A 23,944-nucleotide genomic window follows, 5' to 3' on the forward strand; every position below is an offset into this window, starting at 1 on the left:
GAAGTGCTAGTAATGAACAGTGTTTGATCGCAAACCAGCATAAGGATGAAGGAAGGACTGGCATAATTAATAAAGTATGATGCCATAATAAGATCAGGATGTGTAGCAATAGTAGAAATAATCAAATCAATAATACATCACTGGTCAAGGTAAAATAAGTCTCAAGAACTGAAAATAGATTAAGGAAAAAATTAAGACACGTAACAAACAATTAAGAACGTGAAGATTGTTATTATTGTTATTATTTTTATTAAAGTAATTTGCAGCAGTTTAAGAGTTGAGCCAAACCTTGAGGCTGCAAATCTTTACAATAAAGATAAAAAAGATTTGCAGCCCTATGCTGGCTCATCTCCGAAATTTGGAGGTGTTAGAGAAGATGGTTTCCAAAACATTGGTAGACGCTAAAATGTTTATTCTCTCAATGAATTTCTTCAACATATTTCATATTAACTTTACACCAACATTTGAAAATAACGTAACAGCCAAAATTTATTCTCCCGGTTCCTCGTCTACATACATAGATAAAGAACTGGAAATAATAAATTTTGGCTATTACACCATTTTCAAATGTTGGTCTAGAACTATCGATTTAAAAAATAGTTAGAGGTTTTACCTCAAATGAGCCAAAGAATTGACTGAGACTGAAACTAAATAAATGTATGACAGGAAACGTCAATTAAAAGCACTTTAAAAATAAATCATTCACAATAGAATAGAAATTTTTATTTGAAATCTTCAAAATTATACCGGGAATTTTTCAAAAATATCGGGAAAAAGTCGGGAAATATGCGGGAATTTTAAAATGGAAGTTAAGTGGTCACCCTGCGAAAACCGAACTGGTTGCTAGACAGGCCGTTCGTACCCTCCGAGTATGGGGTCAGCCTGTTGAGGATGCCCTTACAACTTGCCCGTCGTGTCTATAAGGCAGATTGCGGTGATGGGTCGCCCGGCGGCTTCCCGGCCTTCGGCAACAGCACCAGTTCCTGTCTTTTCCATCTTTCGGGAATCTATACTCATCTAGGCATCTTTGCATAGCTAGCCTGAACATGTTCAGGTTTGCTATGATTGCTGCCATGAGAGCGCGGTTCGGAACTCCGATCTGCTCCGCCTAGACGACGTTTGGCCTTTACGGTAGCACGTCGTTTGGCTTTGTCCTGAGCGCCTTCGCCGGATTGCTGCCTGAGCCGTTTTTTCATTGGCCGTCAAGGCGAGAGAAGGCATCGATTTGATCACCTTTGTCGGCCTTCTCTCTTCCCACCACACGCCTGATAAACGCATCCTGTTCTTGTCTTGCGACTCGAACAGCCTGACGGAACATCCACTGATGTTCTGCCTTGCGTTCGTGAACTTGATGATATCATCGAGTTGCTCGGCGACCACCCGCATCCCGGGTAGTGGCCTGCCGAGCGTGCTGATAGAGCTATACCCTGTCACAGCTGGCGAGACTCCGGTGCTCCTAGTTACAGCCTCCGTTTCTCCGCTCTCCGCCTCCCTGGGAGGAGACCTCGCCAAACCCCTTCTTGGCAAAGGGGTCTACCACCTCCATGCTTAACGCATCATCAAAAGAGTTATTTGATTTTTCTTCACTCATTGTAACTGGGTCCCCCTTGTGGCTGCCGTCGAATCCTACTGGAGTAGTCGGTTATCTTGACATGCCTTACGGCATGCAGGGAGGCCATGCAAGGGTTGACACTTTCGTGTTCAGAGCCAGATTAGCGCAAGTCAGGAAAGGGCATCTGAGCCTACTCCCACCCAGCAGGCAAAGCTTGGTGGCAGGATTGGACAGCGTGCTGCAAGGCCCGCCACGGTTTTAGGGGACGGAAGACAGCCTAGCCATTAGCCCACTCGCCGTTTCGAGTCAGTGTCACCCGGCTCTACTAAGAGAGTAGAATGTCAGACTGCCAGCCCTTGCTTTCATAATATTACCACCGACAAACCGACGGGCCTCTCTGATTCCAAAATTGGCAAAAAATAATACAATCGTTTTACTCCAAGTGTACACGGAGAAATGATAAAACTCAGAAATGGGTGATTTTTCACCCACCTTCGAGAAAAGTGGACTAACCCACAAGGTGGGTAAACCGTCGTTACCCATAAGTGAGTACGAACCTTGTACGTCAAAATGGATGTGCATTTTTTACCCACCTTCTCAAAGCAAAATTTCCGCCAGGTGGGTGAAAAATACCCACCTACATAAAAATAATATTGTGAAAATAATGTAAGATACACTGAAGTTTTTTTTTACGCGGTTTTTTTTTGCGCGGTTTTTTTTTACGCGGATATTTTTACGCGGTACCGACGTAAAAAAAAACCGCGTTATTTCAAAAAAACGACGTAAAATAAAACCGCGTTATTTCAAAAAAACGACGTAAAAAAAAACCTATTGGGGGACTTAGAAAATTTTATATGTTGGTGCCTACTGGGGACTCAGAAGATTTTTTTATGCCGGTGCCTACTGGGGGACTTATAACGGACGGGGCTTCTTCCTATTTTGCTAGGTGTTGTTTGTAGGTCACAGTACGCTAGTATGGATCGTGATATGGTACATGGTTTTTGTGATATGAAACCAGGAATGTCTTCCGATCTATGCTCAAACCACAGACAAACAGACATAACACTCGTGAAATTCTCATCGTTCACTGATTTACCGGTCAATTTAAATAATCATTAGTTGGTCAATTGATCACTCGTGGCGCGCGCATCGGATTTGCTCGAGTTTGACGTTTGCTCACTAACGCCATCTGGTGCGTGATTTGCCCAACTTAGTGAAAACTACAGATGTCGTTAGTGTGTATACGACGATGAATTTGATGAGTGAATGTTCAATGTGTTACGTCTGTTTGTCTGTGCTCAAACTCTTCCAAGAATCTCCTGAAATAAGGCCTTGAGATCTATGATATAAGGCTTTAAGATCTATAAAGATCTGTCCTCTTGTTTCAAATATGGTGCATGCTCTGTGTGGTTCATAGAATAGATTGTGTTCAAAGCCTAAGTTATTGATCATCCAAAAAAAATCCCAAAGCAAGGCCTTTAGATCTACACGCGTAACCAAAGATCTATCCGCCTGTTTCAAATACGGTGCATGCTCTGTGTGACTCATAGAAAAGATTGTGTTCAAAGCATAAGTTCTTGGTCATCCAGAAAACTTCCGAAGTAAGGTTTTGAGATCTACACGCGTAACCAAAGATCTATCCGCCTGCTTCAAATATGGTGCATGCTCTGTGTGGTTCATAGGATAGATTGTGTTCAAAGCATAAGTTATTGATCATCCAAAAAAATCCCGAAGCAAGGCCTTTAGATCTACACGCGTAACCAAAGATCCGTCCGCCTGTTTCAAATATGGTGCATGCTCTGTGTGGTTCATAGAATAGATTGTGTTCAGAGCCTAAGTTATTGGTCATCCAAAAAATCCCGAAGCAAGGCCTTTAGATCTACACGCGTAACCAAAGATCTGTCCGCCTGTTTCAAATATGGTACAAGCTCTGCGTGACTCATAGAATAGATTGTGTTCAAAGCATAAGTTATTGATCATCCAAAAAAATCCCGAAGCAAGGCCTTTAGATCTACACGCGTAACCAAGATCTGTCCGCATGTTTCAAATATGGTACATGCTCTGCGTGACTCATAGAATAGATTGTGTTCAAAGCATAAGTTATTGGTCATCCAAAAAAATTCCGAAGTAAGGCCTTTAGATCTATACGCGTAACCAAAGATCTATCCGCCTGTTTCAAATATGGTGCATGCTCTGTGTGGTTCATAGAATAGATTGTGTTCAAAGCCTAAGTTAGTATTCATCCAAAAAAATCCCGAAGCAAGGCCTTTAGATCTACACGCGTAATTAAAGATCTGTCCGCCTGTTTCAAATATGGTACATGCTCTGCGTGACTCATAGAATAGATTGTGTTCAAAGCATAAGTTATTGATCATCCAAAACAAAAATCCCGAAGTAAGGCCTTTAGATCTATACGCGTAACCAAAGATCTATTAGCCTGTTTCAAATATGGTACATGCTCTGTGTGACTCCTAGAATAGATTGTGTTCAAAGCCTAAGTTATTGGTCATCCAAAAAAATCGCGAAGCAAGGCCTTTAGATCTACACGCGTAACCAAAGATCTGTCCGCCTGTTTCAAATACGGTACATGCTCTGTGTGACTCATAGAAAAGATTGTATTCAAAGCATAAGTTCTTGGTCATCCAAAAAACTTCCGAAGTAAGGCCTTTAGATCTACACGTGTAACCAAAGATTTAACCACCTGTTTCAAATATGCTACATGCTATATGTGACTCATAGGATAGATTGTAATCAAAGCATAAGTTCTTGGTCATCCAAGAGATCCTTGAAGTAAGGCCTTTTGATCTACATGCGTAACCAAAGATCTATCAGCCTGTTTTAAATATGGTACATGCTCTTCGTGGTTCATAGAATAGACTGTGTTCAAAGCATAAGTTCTTCTTCTTCTTCTTCTTTTTGGCATTACATCCCCACACTGGGACAGAGCCGCCTCGCAGCTTAGTGTTCATTAAGCACTTCCACAGTTATTAACTGCGAGATTTCTAAGCCAAGATACCAGTTTGGCATTCGTATATCATGAGGCTAACACGATGATACTTTTATGCCCAGGGAAGTCGAGACAATTTCAATCCGAAAATTGTTTAGACCGGCACCGGAATCGAACCCAGCCACCCTCAACATGGTCTTGCTTTGTAGCCGCGCGTCTTACCGCACGGCTAAGGAGGGCATAAGTTCTTGGTCATCCAAAAAAGTTCCAAAGTAAGCCCTTTACATCAACACGAGTAACCAAAGATCTATCGGCTTTTTTCAAATATGGTACATGATCTGTGTGGTTCATATAATAGACTGTGTACCTCGCCTTCTTGTCCCCATAGTGATGGGCGATATTCAAAGGCGCGATCTGGTGGTGACCGATTCATGAGAGAATGTGCAGGTTGAGGATCAAAGACCGGTTCTTCAGCTTAAGCATAATCACCGTTTAGCCTACACAACGGAATTCTGCCCATACCCTGAGGGAAGTTAAGGACTTATGCTTTGAACTCAATCTATTCTATGAGTCACGCAGAGCATGTACCATATTTGAAACAGGCTGATAGATCTTTGGTTACGCGTGTCGATCTAAAGGCCTTCACTTCCGGGATTTCTTGGATAACCCAGAACTTCTGCTCTGAACACAATCTATTCTATGAGTCACACAGAGCATGTGCCATATTTGAAACAGGCGGACGGATCTTTGGTTACGCGTGTAGATCTAAAGGCCTTGCTTCGGAATTTTTTTGGATGACCAATAACTAACCCTAGCAGCACACATGTTCCATATAGGTTGCTGCAACTCATATGTGACCAAACTCAGTCACAATCAAGTTGCGGCAACCATTTTTGTCTGACTTGTGCTGCTCGGGAAGGCTTTGAACACAATCTATTCTATGAGTCACACAGAGCATGTATCATATTTGAAACAGGCGGACAAATCTTTGGTTACGCGTGTAGATCTAAAGGCCTTGCTTCGGGATTTTTTTTGGATGACCAATAACTTAGGCTTTGAACACAATCTGTTCTATGAGTCACACAGAGCATGTTCCATATTTGCAACCGGCGGACGGATCTTTGGTTACGCGTATAGATCCAAAAACCTTACTTCGGATTTTTTTTTTTTTGATGACCCAGAACTTATGCTCTGAATACAATCTATTCTATGAGTCACGTAGAGCATGTACCATATTTGAAACAGGCGGACGGATCTTTGGTTACGCGTATAGATCTAAAGGCCTTGCTTCGGGATTTATTTGGATGACCAATAACTTAGGCTTTGAACACAATCTATTCTATGAGTCACACAGAGCATGTACCATATTTGCAACCGGTGGACGGATCTTTGGTTACGCGTATAGATCCAAAGGCCTTGCTTCGGAATTTTTGTGGATGACCATGAACTTATACTTTGAACACAATCTATTCTATGAGTCACGTAGAGCATGTACCATATTTGAAACAGGCGGACAGATCTTTGGTTACGCGTGTAGATCTAAAGGCCTTGTTTCGGAATCTTTTTGGATGACCAAGAACTTAGGCTTTGAACACAATCTATTCTATGAGTCACACAGAGCAAGTACCATATTTGAAACAAGAGGACAGATCTTTGGTTACGCGTGTAGATCTAAAGGCCTTACTTCGGAATTTTTTTGGATGACCAATAACTTAGGCTTTGAACACAATCTGTTCTATGAGTCACACAGAGCATGTACCATATTTGCAACCGGCGGACGGATCTTTGGTTACGCGTATAGATCCAAAAACCTTACTTCGGAATTGTTTTTGGATGACCCAGAGCTTATGCTTTGAACACAATCTATTCTATGAGTCACGTAGAGCATGTACCATATTTGAAACAGGCGGACAAATCTTTGGTTACGCGTGTAGATCTAAAGACCTTGCTTCGGGATTTTTTTTGATGACCAATAACTTAGGCTTTGAACACAATCTGTTCTATGAGTCACACAGAGCATGTTCCATATTTGCAACCGGCGGACGGATCTTTGGTTACGCGTATAGATCCAAAAACCTTACTTCGGATTTTTTTGGATGACCCAGAACTTATGCTCTGAATACAATCTATTCTATGAGTCACGTAGAGCATGTACCATATTTGAAACAGGCGGACGGATCTTTGGTTACGCGTATAGATCTAAAGGCCTTGCTTCAGGATTTATTTGGATGACCAATAACTTAGGCTTTGAACACAATCTGTTCTATGAGTCACGTAGAGCATGTACCATATTTGAAACAGGCGGACAGATCTTTGGTTACGCGTGTAGATCTAAAGGCCTTGTTTCGGAATTTTTTTGGATGACCAAGAACTTAGGCTTTGAACACAATCTGTTCTATGAGTCACACAGAGCATGTACCATATTTGAAACAGGCGGACAGATCTTTATAGATCTCAAGGCCTTATTCCATAGATCTCAAGGCCTTATTTCAGGAGATTCTTGGATGAGCTTGAGCATAGATCGGAACACATTTTTGGTTTCATATCACAAAAACCATGTACCATATTACGCGTACTATGACCTACAAACAACACCAAGCAAACAAATAGGAAGAAGCCCCGTCCAATTTAAAATTTTCTAAGTCCCCAGTAGGCACCGGCATAAAAAAAATCTTCTAAGTCCCCAGTAGGCACCAACATATAAAATTTTCTAAGTCTCCCAATAGGTTTTTTTTACGTCGTTTTTTTAAAATAGCGCGGTTTTTTTTTACGTCGTTTTTTTGAAATAACGCGGTTTTTTTTTACGCGGTTTTTTTTTACGCGGTACATGGAGCGACGTAAAAAAAAACCTTAGTGTAATTCTTTCTATTATTTGAAACTGAAAATCTCACGATATGCTAATCAATTGTGGGCTACTGTGCGCTTTGAGCGGCACACGGTCGCTTTGATAGGGCCTGCTTGCGGATACATGCAGTTTTTTTTGTAGAGGTTTAACAGAGCCCGCTGCCAAGCCCCACCACGTCCTAGGCAGGCCCCCTAACTCGAGGGGTCGTTAAGTCCTTGGACATAGTCCCTGCTGCCCACAAGACTATACTGTAGGTGGCTGGTTTCGACTCCCGGTCCGGTCTAGGAAATTTTCGAGTTGGACAATGATTTTCCGAAGAAAGTTCGGTATCTTCAAAAGTTCGGTATCGAAAAATATACACCAAAATAGACTGCTCTGTGATAAAAAAAAGCCGAATCCACAAAAAAATAGAATTGGACAACTATGCGTCGATGGGCAACACCACAGAGGACTACGACGAAAATCAACGGAGGATCATACAGGCATTTAAAAGTGGATCCGCTACCGCATTGAGACTGATGCCAGTTAAGTCTCAATTATGGTTCTGGCAGCGCGAGTTAGTGGACTGTTTTTTGCTTATTGCTATATTTAGGATCCGAGTGCTGGCAGTCGAGACATTCTACTCTCTTAGTAAGACCGGGTGATATCGTCCTGTAACAGCGAGTGAGGGTAGGCGACAGAGAGGAGAGTGGTAAGGTAAATGATGCGCCAGTCGGGATCAAAATGGATGGCGTCACTCTGACCAAGGTCATTACGAGCCATCAGGAAAGCAGAGGCCAGAAAATGGAGCTGATCACGAAAATTTCGGACGAGATCATGTCCTTTCTGGACGATCGCGGGAAATACAGCAGAGATCTAATGATGTCTGTGATAACCCTCTGCAACATCGTTGTAGAGGTAAAGTAGAAATAGAGGTTCCTGCTGGGGGCTAAGTATTGAGGCGAAACGAAAGATCCTCCTGCTTACTGAGGCCTCTCCTCCCTCAGAGTTGGCATTGAATCAGGCTACAGAGGCCAGTAAAGATGCCGATTTGAAGATTTGGCTCCTTACTGGAGATAAACAGCTGACAGGCCAGACTAAAGAACCGTTACAGGTGCTCACCCAACTAACATTTAATGTCAATGTAAATGTTATTTCAACTCGTCCATACGGCTTCAAGCTGAATATGTTTTGAATCTGTTTATACAGCCACTGAATTCAATTTGGTTAAATATTATTTGAGAAGAGAGTAAATTTCGGAGTTTATTTAATGTTTTTTTTTTTGTGAAAACTGAAACATCAATTTTGCTGCTACCTAGATTCGAACTCCTGATATCCTGATTCAACGGCCGCTGCTCTGTCATAGCCGTCCCTTTGACATATGTAAATAACAGAGAAAATTATGGACGTGCTTCTTCGCATACCCCATAGGCTGTTTTACTAACGCTATTTTCAGATTCATGCTGTATAAACGGCCTACATGCTGCTTTTAGCACATAAGCTTAAAAACTATGCTTTCAGCATTATTTCAACCATTATTCAAACATCTATCAGCATGTTCTGTTGGCTAACTTTTATGCATCATCAATCGCTGAATTTGTTTTTATTCAAACATTTTCTCGATCTGTATAGATGCTACTCTGCTGCTAATCGTTTAACAGTAGCCGCCAACAGAAATATCACTTCTAAATGGCTTGTTTTCTTACATTATCTTCTAGCAGTAATGACAGCGCTTTGTCAGTTGCTATAAGAGCAGGTGAATACCTTTGTAGCTGCATTACAGAAATCAATAGCTCATACACATCTCCGGCAACAAAAAAACAAATGTAAACATTGCGGTTTTGACGTTTCATATTGATGAGCTATTGAAGGAAGCAGTATAAGGTTTGCTTAAACGTTGTGTAATCATCAAAGATACAGAAGTTGCCTTAAAGCTTCGTTAGTTCATGTATAGCGTCATTACGCTATATTGTTAGTGCTATAACAACAGCGAAAACGTTTTCATTGTGAATGCACTCACTGTAATATGGGAAGTTGCTAACAAGCAACTCAAATTACATACATGAGCTCTTAACCGATAAGCTTTGTTGCTAATTCAGACAGAGCTGTTTTATGACTATGAAAGCTAAATAAACGATAAAAGATGAAATATATTCGGCACAAACTGACTAGCTGATAGATATTTGGGTTATAGTCGAGTTGAAGTTTAAGGGATTATTTGCGGAGGCTTTTCTTTTATTCAGCATTGGCTGCTTTTATTTAAATATTATACAGCTAAAGGCTAGAAGTTGAAGCTTTTAGCACCAAAATTGTTAGTTAGGCTATACGATTTCCTTTACCACTTGCCCTTACGACTATTATCACTTGATTATAAAAATCTCACATCACTATTCTGCCGTCGGACGCATAAATGTCACATGTTACAAACGAGAAAAATGAGAAAAACGCATTTGAAGTTTCAAAATGCATTCATCCGATTATCGCATAATTTCGCTTTTTTATTGACTTTAACGCAATAAACTATAAAAGAATATTCATATTCGTTGGGCCGGACTGAAACATTGCCAAAAACAATTATTTTTTCCACGTTTTTCTATCAAACCCCGAATGTGACACTTATGCCGCGAAATTCACTGGTCAGGCGAAAAATGTACGCATATTTGTCACACCGTGAACTGAGAGATAGTTGTTGTTAATTTGTTTTTACATTTCGCGAGCGACGATTGTATTTCTTTGGTGTGATTTTTGGCTGTTGGTAGAAGTGGAACCGGAAATGGAATATCCAATACAGACAACCCAGTGGCGCGGAATCGGAAGAGGACTTCCTCGGGTTCGATTTTAAAATAAGAAACAGGTGATCGTTTTCTGTTTGCGGAGCCGGCAAACGTTCCATTACCGGTCCAAGAGGTTGAACACCCGGTTTTTAGCGGCAGTGGCGTAGTTTCCTTGCCCGGGAAAAGGACATGCACTACATCTTCAACGTCCAAAGGAATCACGATTGTCTTATCGAGATGATTTTGACAAAGTGCTACCAGGTGAAGCAGTTTTTTTCTGTGGATTTGCAAAAAGTTCTCAATTATTTGTAAGTTAAGAACTTATTTTCTAGGTCATATGGCTTCCACGGTTGGATTGCTTCAAGAGCATTGTTTTCTCGTAAAGACTGCTGGTCTTTAATGAAAACTTTGAGCCTGTTTGTCCCTACATACGAGCATTCCCATTGCCTGCGTGCATTTGGTCCGAGTCAGTCGCACTGAAGAACTGGAATTCATTCCATCACATTACCCTACTCATAAACAGTAATGAAATTCAAGTCGAGCGCATATTGTTGGAGAACTTTGAATCGGGGCATACGTTAAAGGCCGCTGACTTTTTCATGCGGCGTTTGATTCCAAAAAGCGCCATGAACGTGTCGTCAGTTATGAAAAATTCAAGTCTGTGGTTGGCAATGCAAAGAACAATGTTGACGTACTTGATATGCAAGCAACTGACTTCTTCAATGCTCACCGTTTTGGAGTATGCGATAAACCAATGCAAGCCACACCCGTACGTGGATTCCATGCGAAAAGTGGTGTTTGAAAAAAGTCGTTATGAACTTGGATACGCAAAAAATATCAACAGTAAAGACCTTAAATACTGCTAGTTGTTTTCCAAGAAGGAATTAATGTTGGTTGTAAAGGATTCATCCTCTTTTGATTTGATTCAAATGTACGTTGGCAAAATGCTCCTCAAGGAATTGAAGAAGAAAAGAAAACTTCTTTAATGAAAGTGGTTCAACCTGTTGTTACCGAAGAGGAAAAATCGTTTTTCATTGATCGTCCGACGAAGCAAGAAGGTCCTGATTAATTTTTGTTCTTGTTTCATACTTTGAATAAATTTTATCGCCATAACATGTCACAATAATTGAGTTTTACAGAAAAAAACGGGTTTGCTAAAGGGTTCCCCTTTATCACATTTTTATGGTCCTTGAATATTTTAATTATGTCACAGTTTCATTCTCTTATTCACGTTATATTTGGAGAGGTTCTGGACAATATAATATCTCCCCTCTTCTTTCATGGACAACCGTCCATATACATTCTGAAAGTAGGGAAAGACCTTGCATACTTACCAGCCACCCTTCTAAAATATTTACGTAGATGACCCTAAAAGCATGGTATATTTTATGGACAGACCTCAGGAAACATCACGCAGTGCTATGTGTCTTTTTATGTGATTGTTATATCTCTTTTTTTTAGTGTGACAAGTATGCGTCCATTTGTTCGAATGTGACAAATTGACTTCAGATTTTTTTCGAGTTTTCTAGAATAAAACCTATGTTTTGACAAAATATTTCAAAAACACGTATCAAGTTATGACGTTAGACATCAAAACCTCAAAAATGTTAAAATGTAACATGTGACATTTATGTTGGAATATCAGGTAGTGTGCGACGCTTCGCTGTAGATCGAAGATGAATAAGAAGCGGGCGCCGGTTAGTTGTAGTTGCTCTTTGGTATAGATTAAGAAATGTTGTTATAGATGTATTGTATATACCTATTGTTGTGTAAAGAGAACTCAGTCAGAGTCAGTCAGTAGCCTGCCGTGGTGTAGAGAGGGAACTCTAGTTTGTTATTCGTTGTGAGGGGGTTCCCTTCTTCGGTCAACAATTTATGCGTCCAACGACAGTATAATACTTGTAGACCATAAACACTTAATATCTTTCTATTTGATGTTTGCTGTGGCTAACGCTTTTCTTATTTTGTTTCCTGTTATTGTTTTATTGTAATTAATTTTTATCATACCGCAGTTACTCGAGGCAAAACCTTCTTTCGAGCAATAGTTGCAAGAGCAATGAAGATTCCTGCACATTCAACTCGGGCAGCTGCACCAACAACAATATCAACAATCAAATCCAGCGCAACAACAGCAATGTGAACAACTTCAACAACAGCAACAACGCAACCACTAGCAGCGCTAGCGGTGGCACCGGAGGAGGATCTGGAACTGGAACCGGGAACAAATATCCTCCCAATTTCAACCGGAACAATTCCTTCAGCAACATCAACCAGCAGTCGAACGCAGCCGATCTGGGACCGAATCAGCAACAACCGAGCGTGTCATCACATCACCAATCATCTTCGCAACAGTACGAAACCATTTCTCGGTCACATCAACAGCAACAGCCTCAACCGGATGGTGGTGCTGCTCAGTTTCAAACGATAGCATCACAATCGCCGTTTCTCCAACATCCGCAAACTACGCAACAATCGCAGCAACACCAACATCACCAGCAACAACAACAAGCCCAGCCACATCATCACACCCCCCTAAGCCAGTCGACGTCGTTCGATCTGGGGGAGTTGCAGTTTCACACCAATCCGATCAATTTGGGCTTGGCCAACAAAAGTGGTCACCCCAAAGCTAGTGGCAATAAAAAGTATCCCCTCTCGTTGCGGTCGTGTCGCGACGGAAACAACCTTGGCGGCGAAAGTAGTTCAAACTTCTACGGGGTGGGAGCGCACGCCGAGATGGTGAGCGATCTGAATCTGGCCACGGCAAGCAATTATCAGCATGATTCAAAGTCAGTTTGACAGAGTAACAAGTTGAAATGCACATCTAACATATGTATTTGTTTCTCTTTTAGATCAACGTCCAAACTATTCGAAGCATTGAAAGAGAACGTTTATCAGGAAGTGAAGAATCTCATCACTGCCAACGAGTCGCGACCACACTTTCTTATTCAGTTGTTCCGCGAGCTACAATTAATATCATCGGATCCACTTCGACAACGCACCTTACAGTCAATCCAAGAGCTCTACAATCGCTACATCGAGTCTACACTACAGCAGGAACAACAGGAAGGACACGTCAACAACGTGGGCAGCAACAATTTGCTATCGTCGAATGCCGTTGGCGGAGGTCAAGTGTCGTCCGTCGTGGATGCAGAGAACGTTGAAGTCGTAGAAGTAGCTCAGAACTTCACCAATGTTCGTCAGCAGCAGCAGTTTCAGTTTGCGCCTTCGGCGGAGAGTACCCCGATTGCTGGTGGTAATGGTTCCGGTGCGAATACGAGCCTAGGTGGCCCCACAAAGGATTTGGAACCAAACGATTTGGGAGGAATGGCCAGTTCGGAGATTATCAGCATCATCATGGGGGACATTGTGGGAGTGATCAATTCGGTGGATTACATAAACGATTCGGTACTATGTAAGATAGCGGGTGTCATTTGTAATCATGCTACTGGGGCTTCAAATGGGTTGTTCCAGCAACTTCCGGCGCAGCAAGAACCGGAACAAGGTCTGTTGGACAATCCGATGCTTGGACCTTCCATGGCTGCTTTCTTGACGCAGAACGAGACTGATGTTATTAGTAGAGAAGATTTTTTGAGACACCTGGAGAGTTGGAACCGCACCGACAAGGACGAATTCATATCGAACTTGGAAAACTTGTTGAACAATATTTTACTAAGGTCTTCGGCAGCAGAAGGAGACTCTGCAGCAGTTTCCTCGTCTAATATGAACGGGGACGAGGAGGGACAGATGAGAGCTCAGCAAATGCAGCAACAGCACGATTCGCTATCCAGTTTTAGTAACGGAAACAACAACACCACCGGCGACATCAGTACCGATAACAACGAGACCTTCCAATCCTATGGACACGGCGGTGAACATCCATTTACTCCTGTGACAACTAACCCTGGTGCCGTTGGAGGAAATACCAGTCGAAGAGTGTACGGAATTTCGGAAAGCGATAAGATGCCTAACGGTGTTAGCAGCTCCAACGGTTATGCCCTTACGACCTATGATCTGGCAGAAGCGGATCAAATTTGTGACATGGACAAAGTCCTTCCGGCTGGTGACATGGCGGGCGGAGCAGTAGGTGGTGTCCCCAACAGCAGAAACGTTGAGCAAATGACGCTACGAAATGATGACAACCGCCGCTGGGTGTTACAAATGGAACTGGAACGAATGGCAGGAATGGCGGAGAAAGCTGCACAAGAGCAATTTCAGCGAGAACATTCTCAGCAACATCAACAACCTCAAGGCAGGGCAAACGATGGCCGACAGGAAGAGGAGAGTGAAGGCAACTTAGACCCAGAGGTGAAGATCAAACTGATGCAGTAAAATTTTAGTGCCGATTTAAACTGCTTTTCTCTTTCCACAGGAACAGCTTCCCATATTCTACTGAGGCCTACAGCGCAATCTGTGTCATAACTGTTGCGTGGGTCTCGTTCGTCGATGTTGGAACGGATCACATAGATTGCCAGCAAAGTTAGTGATGAAGATGATCTCAGGCGATGCATGGGAAACGAACGAGGCCGCCGAGAGTGACCAACTGCACCTTTCGCAACCGCTACAGTTCTATTGCGGTCGTTGGCCAACGGTGGACCGCAGTTCGTTTCTTCTGCATTTGCTGTGTGTGATAGTTTCTGTCCTTTTTAAGCGACCACGTCGCTTCCATTACTGAAAGTAGGAGAGAACGAGAGGGGAAACCGATTAGATGTTGTGTTGATATCATCTATTCCACGCTTTTACGCTCTTTATTTGTTTTTAAATATTTATTCTCTAGCCATTATTGAATATAACCCACACTACACAACCCAATCGGCTCTCTAGGACAAAATTTGTGGAGGAGCAATTCAAAGCTTTTGAAGCGCAATAACTGTTGTTATTCCTATATAGAGGTACTAATCGCCACAATCATACTCATTAGTATAATAACGAACAAAACGGACGATAAAGTATATGACTATTCCTTTCAACAGCAAACGCCGTTGCTCTCTTTTTATTTGTCCGAAAAATATTGATCCTTACACCTACTGATTGGAGCTGGAGGTTGCAGCACTTCAGGAGGTCCGATGGCGAGGGACAGGAAAACGGGAAATCCGCACAGTTGACCCAATTGTGGTACCTCATTCAAGTCTCACATCTACTACTCAGTGGTGGCAAGAAAGCGGAGCATGGAGTTGGTTTCATGGTGCTTTGTAAGCAGCAGCGTCGAATCATTAGATGGAGGCCGCTAGGTGATCGCGGCCGAGAATCAAGGGCAAGTTCTTCAACTACAGCTTGATCAATGCATACGCACCAACCAACGACAAACCCGATGATGTAAAGGTCGAGATCTATGAGCGTCTAGACACAACCTACGGAGAATGCCCAAAACATGACGTGAAATTCATCATCGGTGACGCAAACGTACATGTCGGAAGGGAAGAGTTCTTTCGCCTCCTCTCCACGCAACTACCAATGACAACGGCCTGAGGCTAGTCAATTTTACCGCAGCCAGAGGAATGACTATCTGTAACAACTTTTTTTGTACACAAGAATATTTGAAAGCACATTTGGAGACACCCATATGGCGATACGTGTTCTCAAATCGATCATGTTTTGATGGACGGTAGGCATTTCTCAGATACCATAGATGTGAGGACCTTCCGAGGCCCAAATATCGACTCTGATCACTATCTGGTGGTAAATAAGATTGGTGCAAGGCTGTCCAGCATCACCGGTTCTAGGCGTGAGAGAACCATGCGGCTGAACATACAGCGACTGTTGGGCGATGTCGTTGCGGAGTAATTCGCTCATAAGCTCGACGAAAACCCGAAGGACATCCAACTGAAGAAAATTTGAATGCATTGTGCCAATAAGTCCACAAGGTGGTCAATTCAACAGCCACTGAGGTAATTGGTGCCACACAAGGAAACCAACGGAGAGGCATGTTTGATGTGGGTGCCAAGACCAGGAGCCGCATATGCTAGTGGCAACTACACGCCAAACTAGAGAAGGATATAAAGAACTAAGGACAGAAAAAACTTCACTGGCTTAAGAAACGGGGGTATGACGAAAAAGTACTCTCGGAGGCAAGCTTTGCCAGAAACGACGCACGGAAGTTCCACAAAGGGATCAACAACATGCGCAATAAAAACGTAATGACAGCTCCGGAAATCTGCTGACCGACCAAGCAAGGGTGGCTGCTAGGTGGAAAGAGCACGGACAGAGAGGGCACAAGCAGAGTCAGGATTGAAGATGATGGACAAGAAGTGGAGCCACCAACGCTAGACGAAGTGAGAAAAGCTGCTCGAAAGCTAAATAACGACAATGCCGCTAGGAACTTTTAAAACTTTTTAAAAATTATTTGGGAGGGAGAGAAAAGACTTCAAGCTGGCTTGATGGCCTCATATGTCCTATCTACAAGAATGGATACATACTTGATTGTGCTAATTATCGAGGTATACCGCTCCTCCCGAGACCTTTGTCGACGAGTATCAAAGCGGTTTTCGAGAAGGACCATTAACAATGGACCAGATGTTTACTCTCTGACAAATCCTTGATAAAATCTGGGAATACAACTTGCAGACTCATAAACTGTTTGTAGATTTCAAGGCAGCGTATGACTCAGTGAAACGGATGCTCATTAGACTGCAGGGTGTCTACTACCTGGAAAAACCTGGAAAACCTGGAATTATCAGGGAATCTCTCCCCACCTGGAAAAAACCTGGAATTATCAGGGAATTCCTGACATAATCAGGGAAATTTCAATACCCTGTGATCATGAGTGAAATTCTCTCAGAAGATGAAAAAAATCCTTATAAATATTTGAATAATTATTTGAGAATTTCCAAAGCTATTCTTGGTGAAATCTAGGAATTTATTCGGGAAATCAATTAGGGATTGCTTAGTAAATTCTTTTGAGTATTCCTCGGAAATTCTTCAGGAATGTATTATAAAATAATAAATTAGTAAGGATTTTTCATAGCAATTTCTGGAGGAACTTCCGAAGGAATTTCGAGATCAGTTTTCCAAGGAATATCGGGAGGATTTTTCAAAGAAATCACCTGAAGGGATTTAAAAAAAATAAAGTGTAAGTGATTTATGAAGAATTGTTGCTAAAGGAATTCTTGAAAGAATAGCCGAAGGATTTTTCAAAGGAGTTTCCAAAGGTATTTTCGACGAATTTCAAAAGAATTCTTAAAAGCAAAATATCCGGAAAAAGTCCTCCAGGTGTTTTCTAAAGTTTTCCTCAAGATACTTCTGCATGAGTTCCTAAAAAAATCTTTCAAAAGAATACCCGAAGCATTTTCCGAAGGTTTTTACAGTAAAGCCATAAGTAATAGAATGCTAGTGGAGCTGTATAACCATTTAAATTATTCTGCCAAAATATGCTTCAATAAGCTTAATAACCTACTCAGATTACAATTAGATTATTTATCGTAAAAAATATCGTGTTTAAGTGAAGTAAGAGAATTGAATGTATGGGGATGGCATCAGGTTGTTGTTTATCAGAATATTTATGATCAAAAAGGCGTTATCTGAATAAGCTATAAATTGACCGCTTTGACACTTACCTTGGCTGCTAGGTCTAAACCAACTAGATGTTAGTCACACACTAGAACAAACTAGATGCTGGTCACGCGAACAGGAGCAACAATAGTAATCTCGGGTATATACTCCGTGTCAGGTATAAGGACGTTAGGCATAAAGGATGTGAAGCATAATGCCCAAAAAACAGCCCACGACATAAAAAAGGTCGTATTACGCCTAACGTCATGGACCAAGCAATCTTATATTTTTGCATCAACACATTTCCGAAAGGAGTTCTCGCAAGAAGTTCTGAAGGAATTCCTAAGTAAATTCCCAAACCTATTTCCGGAACAAATCCTTAAGAGGATTTCTTAAGTTTCTTTTAAAAAGAAATAGCTGAAATAAAATTCAAATAAATTTTCGAAAGATTTTTTAACCAAATTTCCTAAGAAAGAATTAAAAAAAAAACCGTAAGGGAATTGCCAAATGCATCTCTAAAGCAATTTCCGGAACCATTCCTTGAGATGTTTTCTAAAGTTTTTGCGAAGAAATTTTCAAATGAAATCCTGGAGGAAGTTCTAAGGGAAATTCTGAAGCAATTCTTAAAGTTCCCTTTTTGAAGGAAGGATTTTCCGATGAAATCTATGGAGAAATGTTCAAAGGAATCCTGGAGGAATTTCCTATGTGATTCCTGAAGTAATTTTTGATTGAATGGCTGAAGTAATTTCTGGGTGAACTTGCGAAGGAATTCCTGGAAAATTTTTAAATTGTTTTTCGCAATAATTACTTGTTTGAATCGATTATTTTGATGTTAAAATCTATATATGGCAAGTTTGTTTTTACCTGGAAATTAATGTAAAACACCTGGAAAAAACCTGGAAAAATCAGGGAATTTTGTTTTTGCAGATGAGTAGACACCCTGAATCATGCGACTGCAAGCCGAGAACACTTTTGTACTCGCCACGATTTCATGCAGAATTTTATTGGAATCTGGCGGTTAGGTACTATAGCAGAGGCGCCTCAGTATTCACATCTTCTTCATATGAGCCATCGTCGCCAGAGTAGACCGACCACGGTGATGCAACCCATCTTCGGTAGAGGGGACTCTAACAAAAGGCGGAATCATAGAAGGCAGATTCTCGAAACGCAGACTTTCTTATACTTGTAACAAAAGACGGAATATATCATAATTACAAAAGGCGCAAATACGATAGGCGTAATTTCAAAAGGCAGAATTCTGTCATTTATGAGTTTTACACAGGCGCCTGATCCTGATCTTCTCGCAGCTCGCCACACGGCTGCGGGGTTACAAAACCCGATTTGACCAGGTCTTTACTCTTTGCATATTCATCATCGAAAATGGCTACAAGGATGGGCCCAGTCAATTGGAACGCTTGTTCGCTCAACAGCAAAACTATCGAGCTGAAGGATTACTTTGAGGAGAAGGAAATAGATGTGGCGTTCATCACCAAAACGCACCTAGGAGGTGAGCGTCTACATCACGGACTTTCATTTCAAGAAGCCCGGAGGTCTCATTTCAAGAGGCCCGGAAGCCTCCTTTCAAGAAGTCTGGAAGCCTCGACTTTCAAGAGGCCTGAAAGTCTCGACTTTCAAGAGACCTGGAAGCCTCGACTTTCAAGAGGCCTGGAAGCCTCGACTTTCAAGAGGCATGGAAGCCTCGACTTTCAAGAGGCCTGGAAGCCTCGACTTTCAAGAGGCATGGAAGCCTCGACTTTTAAGAGGCCTGAAAGCCTCGACTTTCAAGAGGCCTGGAAGCCTCGACTTTCAAGAGGCATGGAAGCCTCGACTTTTAAGAGGCCTGGAAGCCTCGACTTTCAAGAGGCCTGGAAGCCTCGACTTTCAAGAGGCCTGGAAGCCTCGACTTTCAAGAGGCCTGGAAGCCTCGACTTTCAAGAGGCCTGGAAGCCTCGACTTTCAAGAGGCCTGGAAGCCTCGACTTTCAAGAGGCCTGGAAGCCTCGACTTTCAAGAGGCCTGGAAGCCTTGACTTTCAAGAGGCCTGGAAGCCTCGATTTTCAAGAGGCCTGGAAGCCTCGACTTTCAAGAGGCCTGGAAGCCTCGACTTTCAAGAGGCCTGGAAACCTCCTTTCAAGGGGCCTGGAAGCCTCCTTTCAAGAGGCCTGGAAGCCTCCTTTCAAGATGCGCGAAAGGCTACATTTAAGTGGCTCGGAAGCCCTCAATAGTCATAAAAGTCATGTAGGCAGCATGATGCATAAAATAAATTTGTATTGGAAAGTTTCACGTTTCCGTTCACGATGTTTCCAACTTCTTGGAGTTTAAGGTCTATTTTTCATATCTTTTACGACTTACGCTTAATTTCATTCATAGAAAAGATAGGGGGTACCTCAATCAATGCAAAAGCTCCAAGGGGTACCTCTCATAAAAAAGGTTGAGAACCGCTGATCTACATCAATTGTCGGCTGCTGCCAAGGTTCAACCAAGGTGGATCAACAACATGAAGGAAGGCTAGTACACGCCCCAAAGACCGGATCCCCCCCTCTCAGCTGGATCGGTCTGGCTTCCATTCGACAATATACTTGAACATCACAAACAGCGCCCATACCTCACAGCCGGTCGTCCACCAGGAGCTCAACTCAGATCACTATCCGTTGGTGGCGGAAGTGTGTTCCTCGGTAGATCATCGGATCGACTACGGCCGGTTCCAAAGATGCGTGGACAACGGCATCGACTACCAGCGACATCCGGCCACACCTGAAGAAATCGACGAGCAGCTCCAAGCCATCCAACAGGCCCCTTTCCTGGCCCGTGACCAAACTGTGCCTACGATCCGGCAGGTAAGCAACACCCTAACAACTGATACACTCATCAAAGATTTGATCTGTTTACGAAACGTCATTCAAAGGTAGTACCAGCGTACTGGACTGCGTACCCTTAAGACACGTTGCAATCGCTTAATAAAAATCATCCAGGCCGGAATAGTGGACCTCAGAAATAGTGATTTCTTCAATATTATCCCCGCTCTCGCAGACTGTGCTAAGCCGTTCTAAAAAATAACCAAAATTTTAAAATCCAAGTCTCGATCCATTCCTCTTTATATCCTACTAGTTGCCCCGGCAGACGTTGTCCTGCATAGTAGGCGAGAATGTACGTTCTGAACTGCCCATGCAAAGTTCGCATAGGAATCACAATTTTAGTTTTTCACGGTTTGCTCAAATTTCCTCGTAATTTTCGCTTTAGGAAATATCATATAAACCCGTCGGAAACTATAACGAATGTTTCTGCTGAAGAAATGAAAAAATCCATCCAGCCGTTTTCGAGTTATGCGGATACAAACACAGACCATTTCATTTTTATATATAAGAAAAGAGAAGATTAGACACAATGGCTCTAAGCATCGCTTTATAACTCCTGCAGAGTAGATCACAGAAATAGGTCGTCACTTCGTCAGCTCCCACAATCTCGGTAGAGGCATATGTACAAGGACACTAGTAGCGCTGTAAATATTCTAAGCATTTTGCCAAAATATGCTTGAATCAACTATTCCAACGAAGCAGCCGTCAACGAGCATGCTAACAAAACCCATTTGACTCCCAACGATTTTTTGGAGAAGTTGGAGATTTCAGCTGGCGAATAGTCTGCCCATGATCGCATATTTGTAACACTCGCAATTTTGTTCATTTTGTAAAAAGCCTGTGAATCGTTCAGAAAGCTCAATTTACTGCATCTAATCCTACAACAGTAAAAAAGGCCTTATTATCTTGCTTATCTGTGGTAAGCTGAAAACGATTGAGTTTGTGGGGAGGATTGACAAACGATTTACAAAATTAACCAAAATGCAAATGTTACAAATATGTGATCATGGGCAGTAGTTGACATATATCAAATCATCGAAAAACATGAAGGCTCCAGGTTTTGTCAACATCCTGAATCTCGAACTCAAACATATGAATGCTCCGTTTTTCGAGCACCTTGCCCTGCTTTTCAATCAGTGTCTTAGCTACTTTTCATCGTCCTGGAAGTCAGCGAAAGTCATCTCCATCCGAAAGTCTGGGAAGGATCCTTCCTCTCCTCTTCTCTCAGAATTATCCAAGCTATTGGAAAAGGCAATTCACAACCGGTTTCATGAGTCTGTCGAACATTCCAACATCTTGTTCGATGAACAGTTTGGTTCCCGACGCAGTCGATCCACCATTCACTAATTGACTCGAGTCGCCAACGTCTCAGACGAAACAAGAACGTCTCTAAAACAGGGTATTTCACCCTTATTCTATTCGAATACGATTCGTTCGAACAGTTTCTCCAATTGATTTACCTGGCGTAAACGAGAATGCGCTTCAACTTTCGATCGAAAGCGCGTTCGTACATAAACAAGAATATGATTGTGTGAATGCCCTGTGTTCACTGTTCAGACTGTGCGACCTCTGGTCGAAGACGGTGATTCTGTCTTTTACATATGAGTTGCAGTAACCTATGTCATGTGGCACATGTGTGGTGCTTGGGTTCCGGTTCTCAATCAGCGGAGCGAGTTCAAATGCACACGACATCGTCGCAGGCGTCCCTCAAGGTAGTATCCTCGGGCCCATGCTGTTTAACCTGATCATCTCCAACATGCCAGAACCTCCAGAAGGCAGCATTCTGTCTATGTTCGCAGATGACATCTCCGTCGTCTACCAGTGAGTGATCAGAGCGCTAGTGGCAAAACTCCATCGAGGCCTCCCAAGCAACCAGAAGTTCGGATAAGAAGGGCTATTTTGGCTTAATCAGCTCTCATTTTAAGTAATTTTCTGTATGGTGGGAGCGTAAAAGTGAACTTAAAGTTCCGTTAAGCATGCTTGGAACTTGATGTGAACCATAGTGAACCAATTAGTTCGGTTAAGAGTAAATTTAAGTAAAATCTTAACTTCTGGTTGCTTGGGCTGGATGCCCTGACAGAGTACTACACCAGTTGGAAGATCTGTATCAACGCGGCGAAGACCCTATCATTTTCTCCATTGAAATTCTCCTAAACATGCTCCGCATGAGGACTGTAAAATTATCATCAATGGCACGATTGTGGAATGGGTCATTGAGGTCGACTACCTTGGCATGAGCCTAGACAGCTAGCACCAGTTAGCTTATTTTCCGGCCACAGGTTGACAAGACGGTGACGAAGTGTAACGTTTTTGGAATTTGAAATTTTGAAATTTTGGAAAAAAATTTGGAATCAAGGATAATTCAAAGCGCCTCCAATGAATATTTTCCTGGCAAATGATCAAAGGCAGCTATTTCGAATTTTGCGTTGTGTATATTTATATTTATGACATTTCTGTATTCTGTATAAATCGTCCTGAATCATTCAGTGGGGAATGAACAATTCCAAAACGAAAATGTTTACAGCGCAGAAAAGATGAATTTCCGAATAGAAAAAACAAAATCTCAGTTATATTTGAAGTTTGCAAGCTTTATGGGCAGCAGGGAATATTACCAAGGGCTTGACTAACCATCATCTGGTCACTGCAAGTTGAGGAGATTGTTAGGATGGGGTTGGATTTGAAAAACAGCTCTGTTCAACTTCTTCAACAAGCACCAAGTCATGGTGATGGATGGGACCTGACACAACAGTAACAGACCTGACTCGATTGCCACCCGGCGAGAGGAGGCAGGCCCAATGTGCTGCTGATAAAACCAACCCTTACAATACATATGAACACATATGAGTTAACATTAAATTTTTATGCAGTTACTAAGTCGATCATTAGAATCATAGTTGTGGTAAAATCGGTTTTTGTAACAAACTAGGGTATCCCCCGCGTAAAAACCTACTCCAGCGTACATTGATACATCAAATGAAAAGTCTTATGTAGTTCGGGTTAATTGTCACCTCAGCCTGGAACTGATAATCTCTTTATGCCTGTGTAGGTACACGCCTTTTAAATCATTGGACTTCATGACATCTGATTTGTTTTGATGTTTTAACTCCAACGCACACTATGTGAGATCCGTTCTATGCGGGGATTTCACTCTGCGCGTTATTTCCGCGAAGCTATCCAAATTTTTCTTTTTCTCCGTAATACTATTTTACACTTTGATCAACCGTCGGCCGTCATTGTCCCAGAAAAATAAGCTTGCTGTTTACACGCAAATCATCCATCCTACGACAACTACATGCCGGTCTGGGAGAGCTGCGCCAAAATCCACCATCTCACATTACAACGGGTCCAAAACTAATTCCTTAATACTAAACGAATGCCTGTCGAAAACGAAAACTTGGCTAGTGACTTGAAGCTATGGATATGTGGGATAGAGAAAACGGTTGTGTATGTACTACAATGGGCACTTCGGTCTTAGTACAGGCATACCTCGATAGTACGTACCCTCGAT

General features: G+C 42.2%; 1 protein-coding gene across 4 annotated transcripts in view; it reads left to right on the forward strand.

The window, feature by feature from the left end:
* Window positions 1-15,071, forward strand: part of LOC134225688 (probable WRKY transcription factor protein 1) — a 46,857-nt gene extending 31,786 nt beyond the window's left edge. For all 4 annotated transcript variants that reach the window (XM_062705962.1, XM_062705963.1, XM_062705964.1 and 1 more), the window contains 3 exons: window positions 12,110-12,883; window positions 12,947-14,402; window positions 14,467-15,071. In XM_062705962.1, coding sequence (XP_062561946.1) covers window positions 12,110-12,883; window positions 12,947-14,402; window positions 14,467-14,490 — 2,254 coding nt within the window. In that variant the 3' untranslated portion in view covers window positions 14,491-15,071. The remainder of the gene's footprint in view (window positions 1-12,109; window positions 12,884-12,946; window positions 14,403-14,466) is intronic.
* The last annotated feature ends 8,873 nt before the right edge of the window (window positions 15,072-23,944 follow it).

The sequence above is a fragment of the Armigeres subalbatus genome, chromosome 3 (assembly GCF_024139115.2).
Source record: "Armigeres subalbatus isolate Guangzhou_Male chromosome 3, GZ_Asu_2, whole genome shotgun sequence".
Lineage (NCBI taxonomy): Eukaryota > Metazoa > Arthropoda > Insecta > Diptera > Culicidae > Armigeres > Armigeres subalbatus.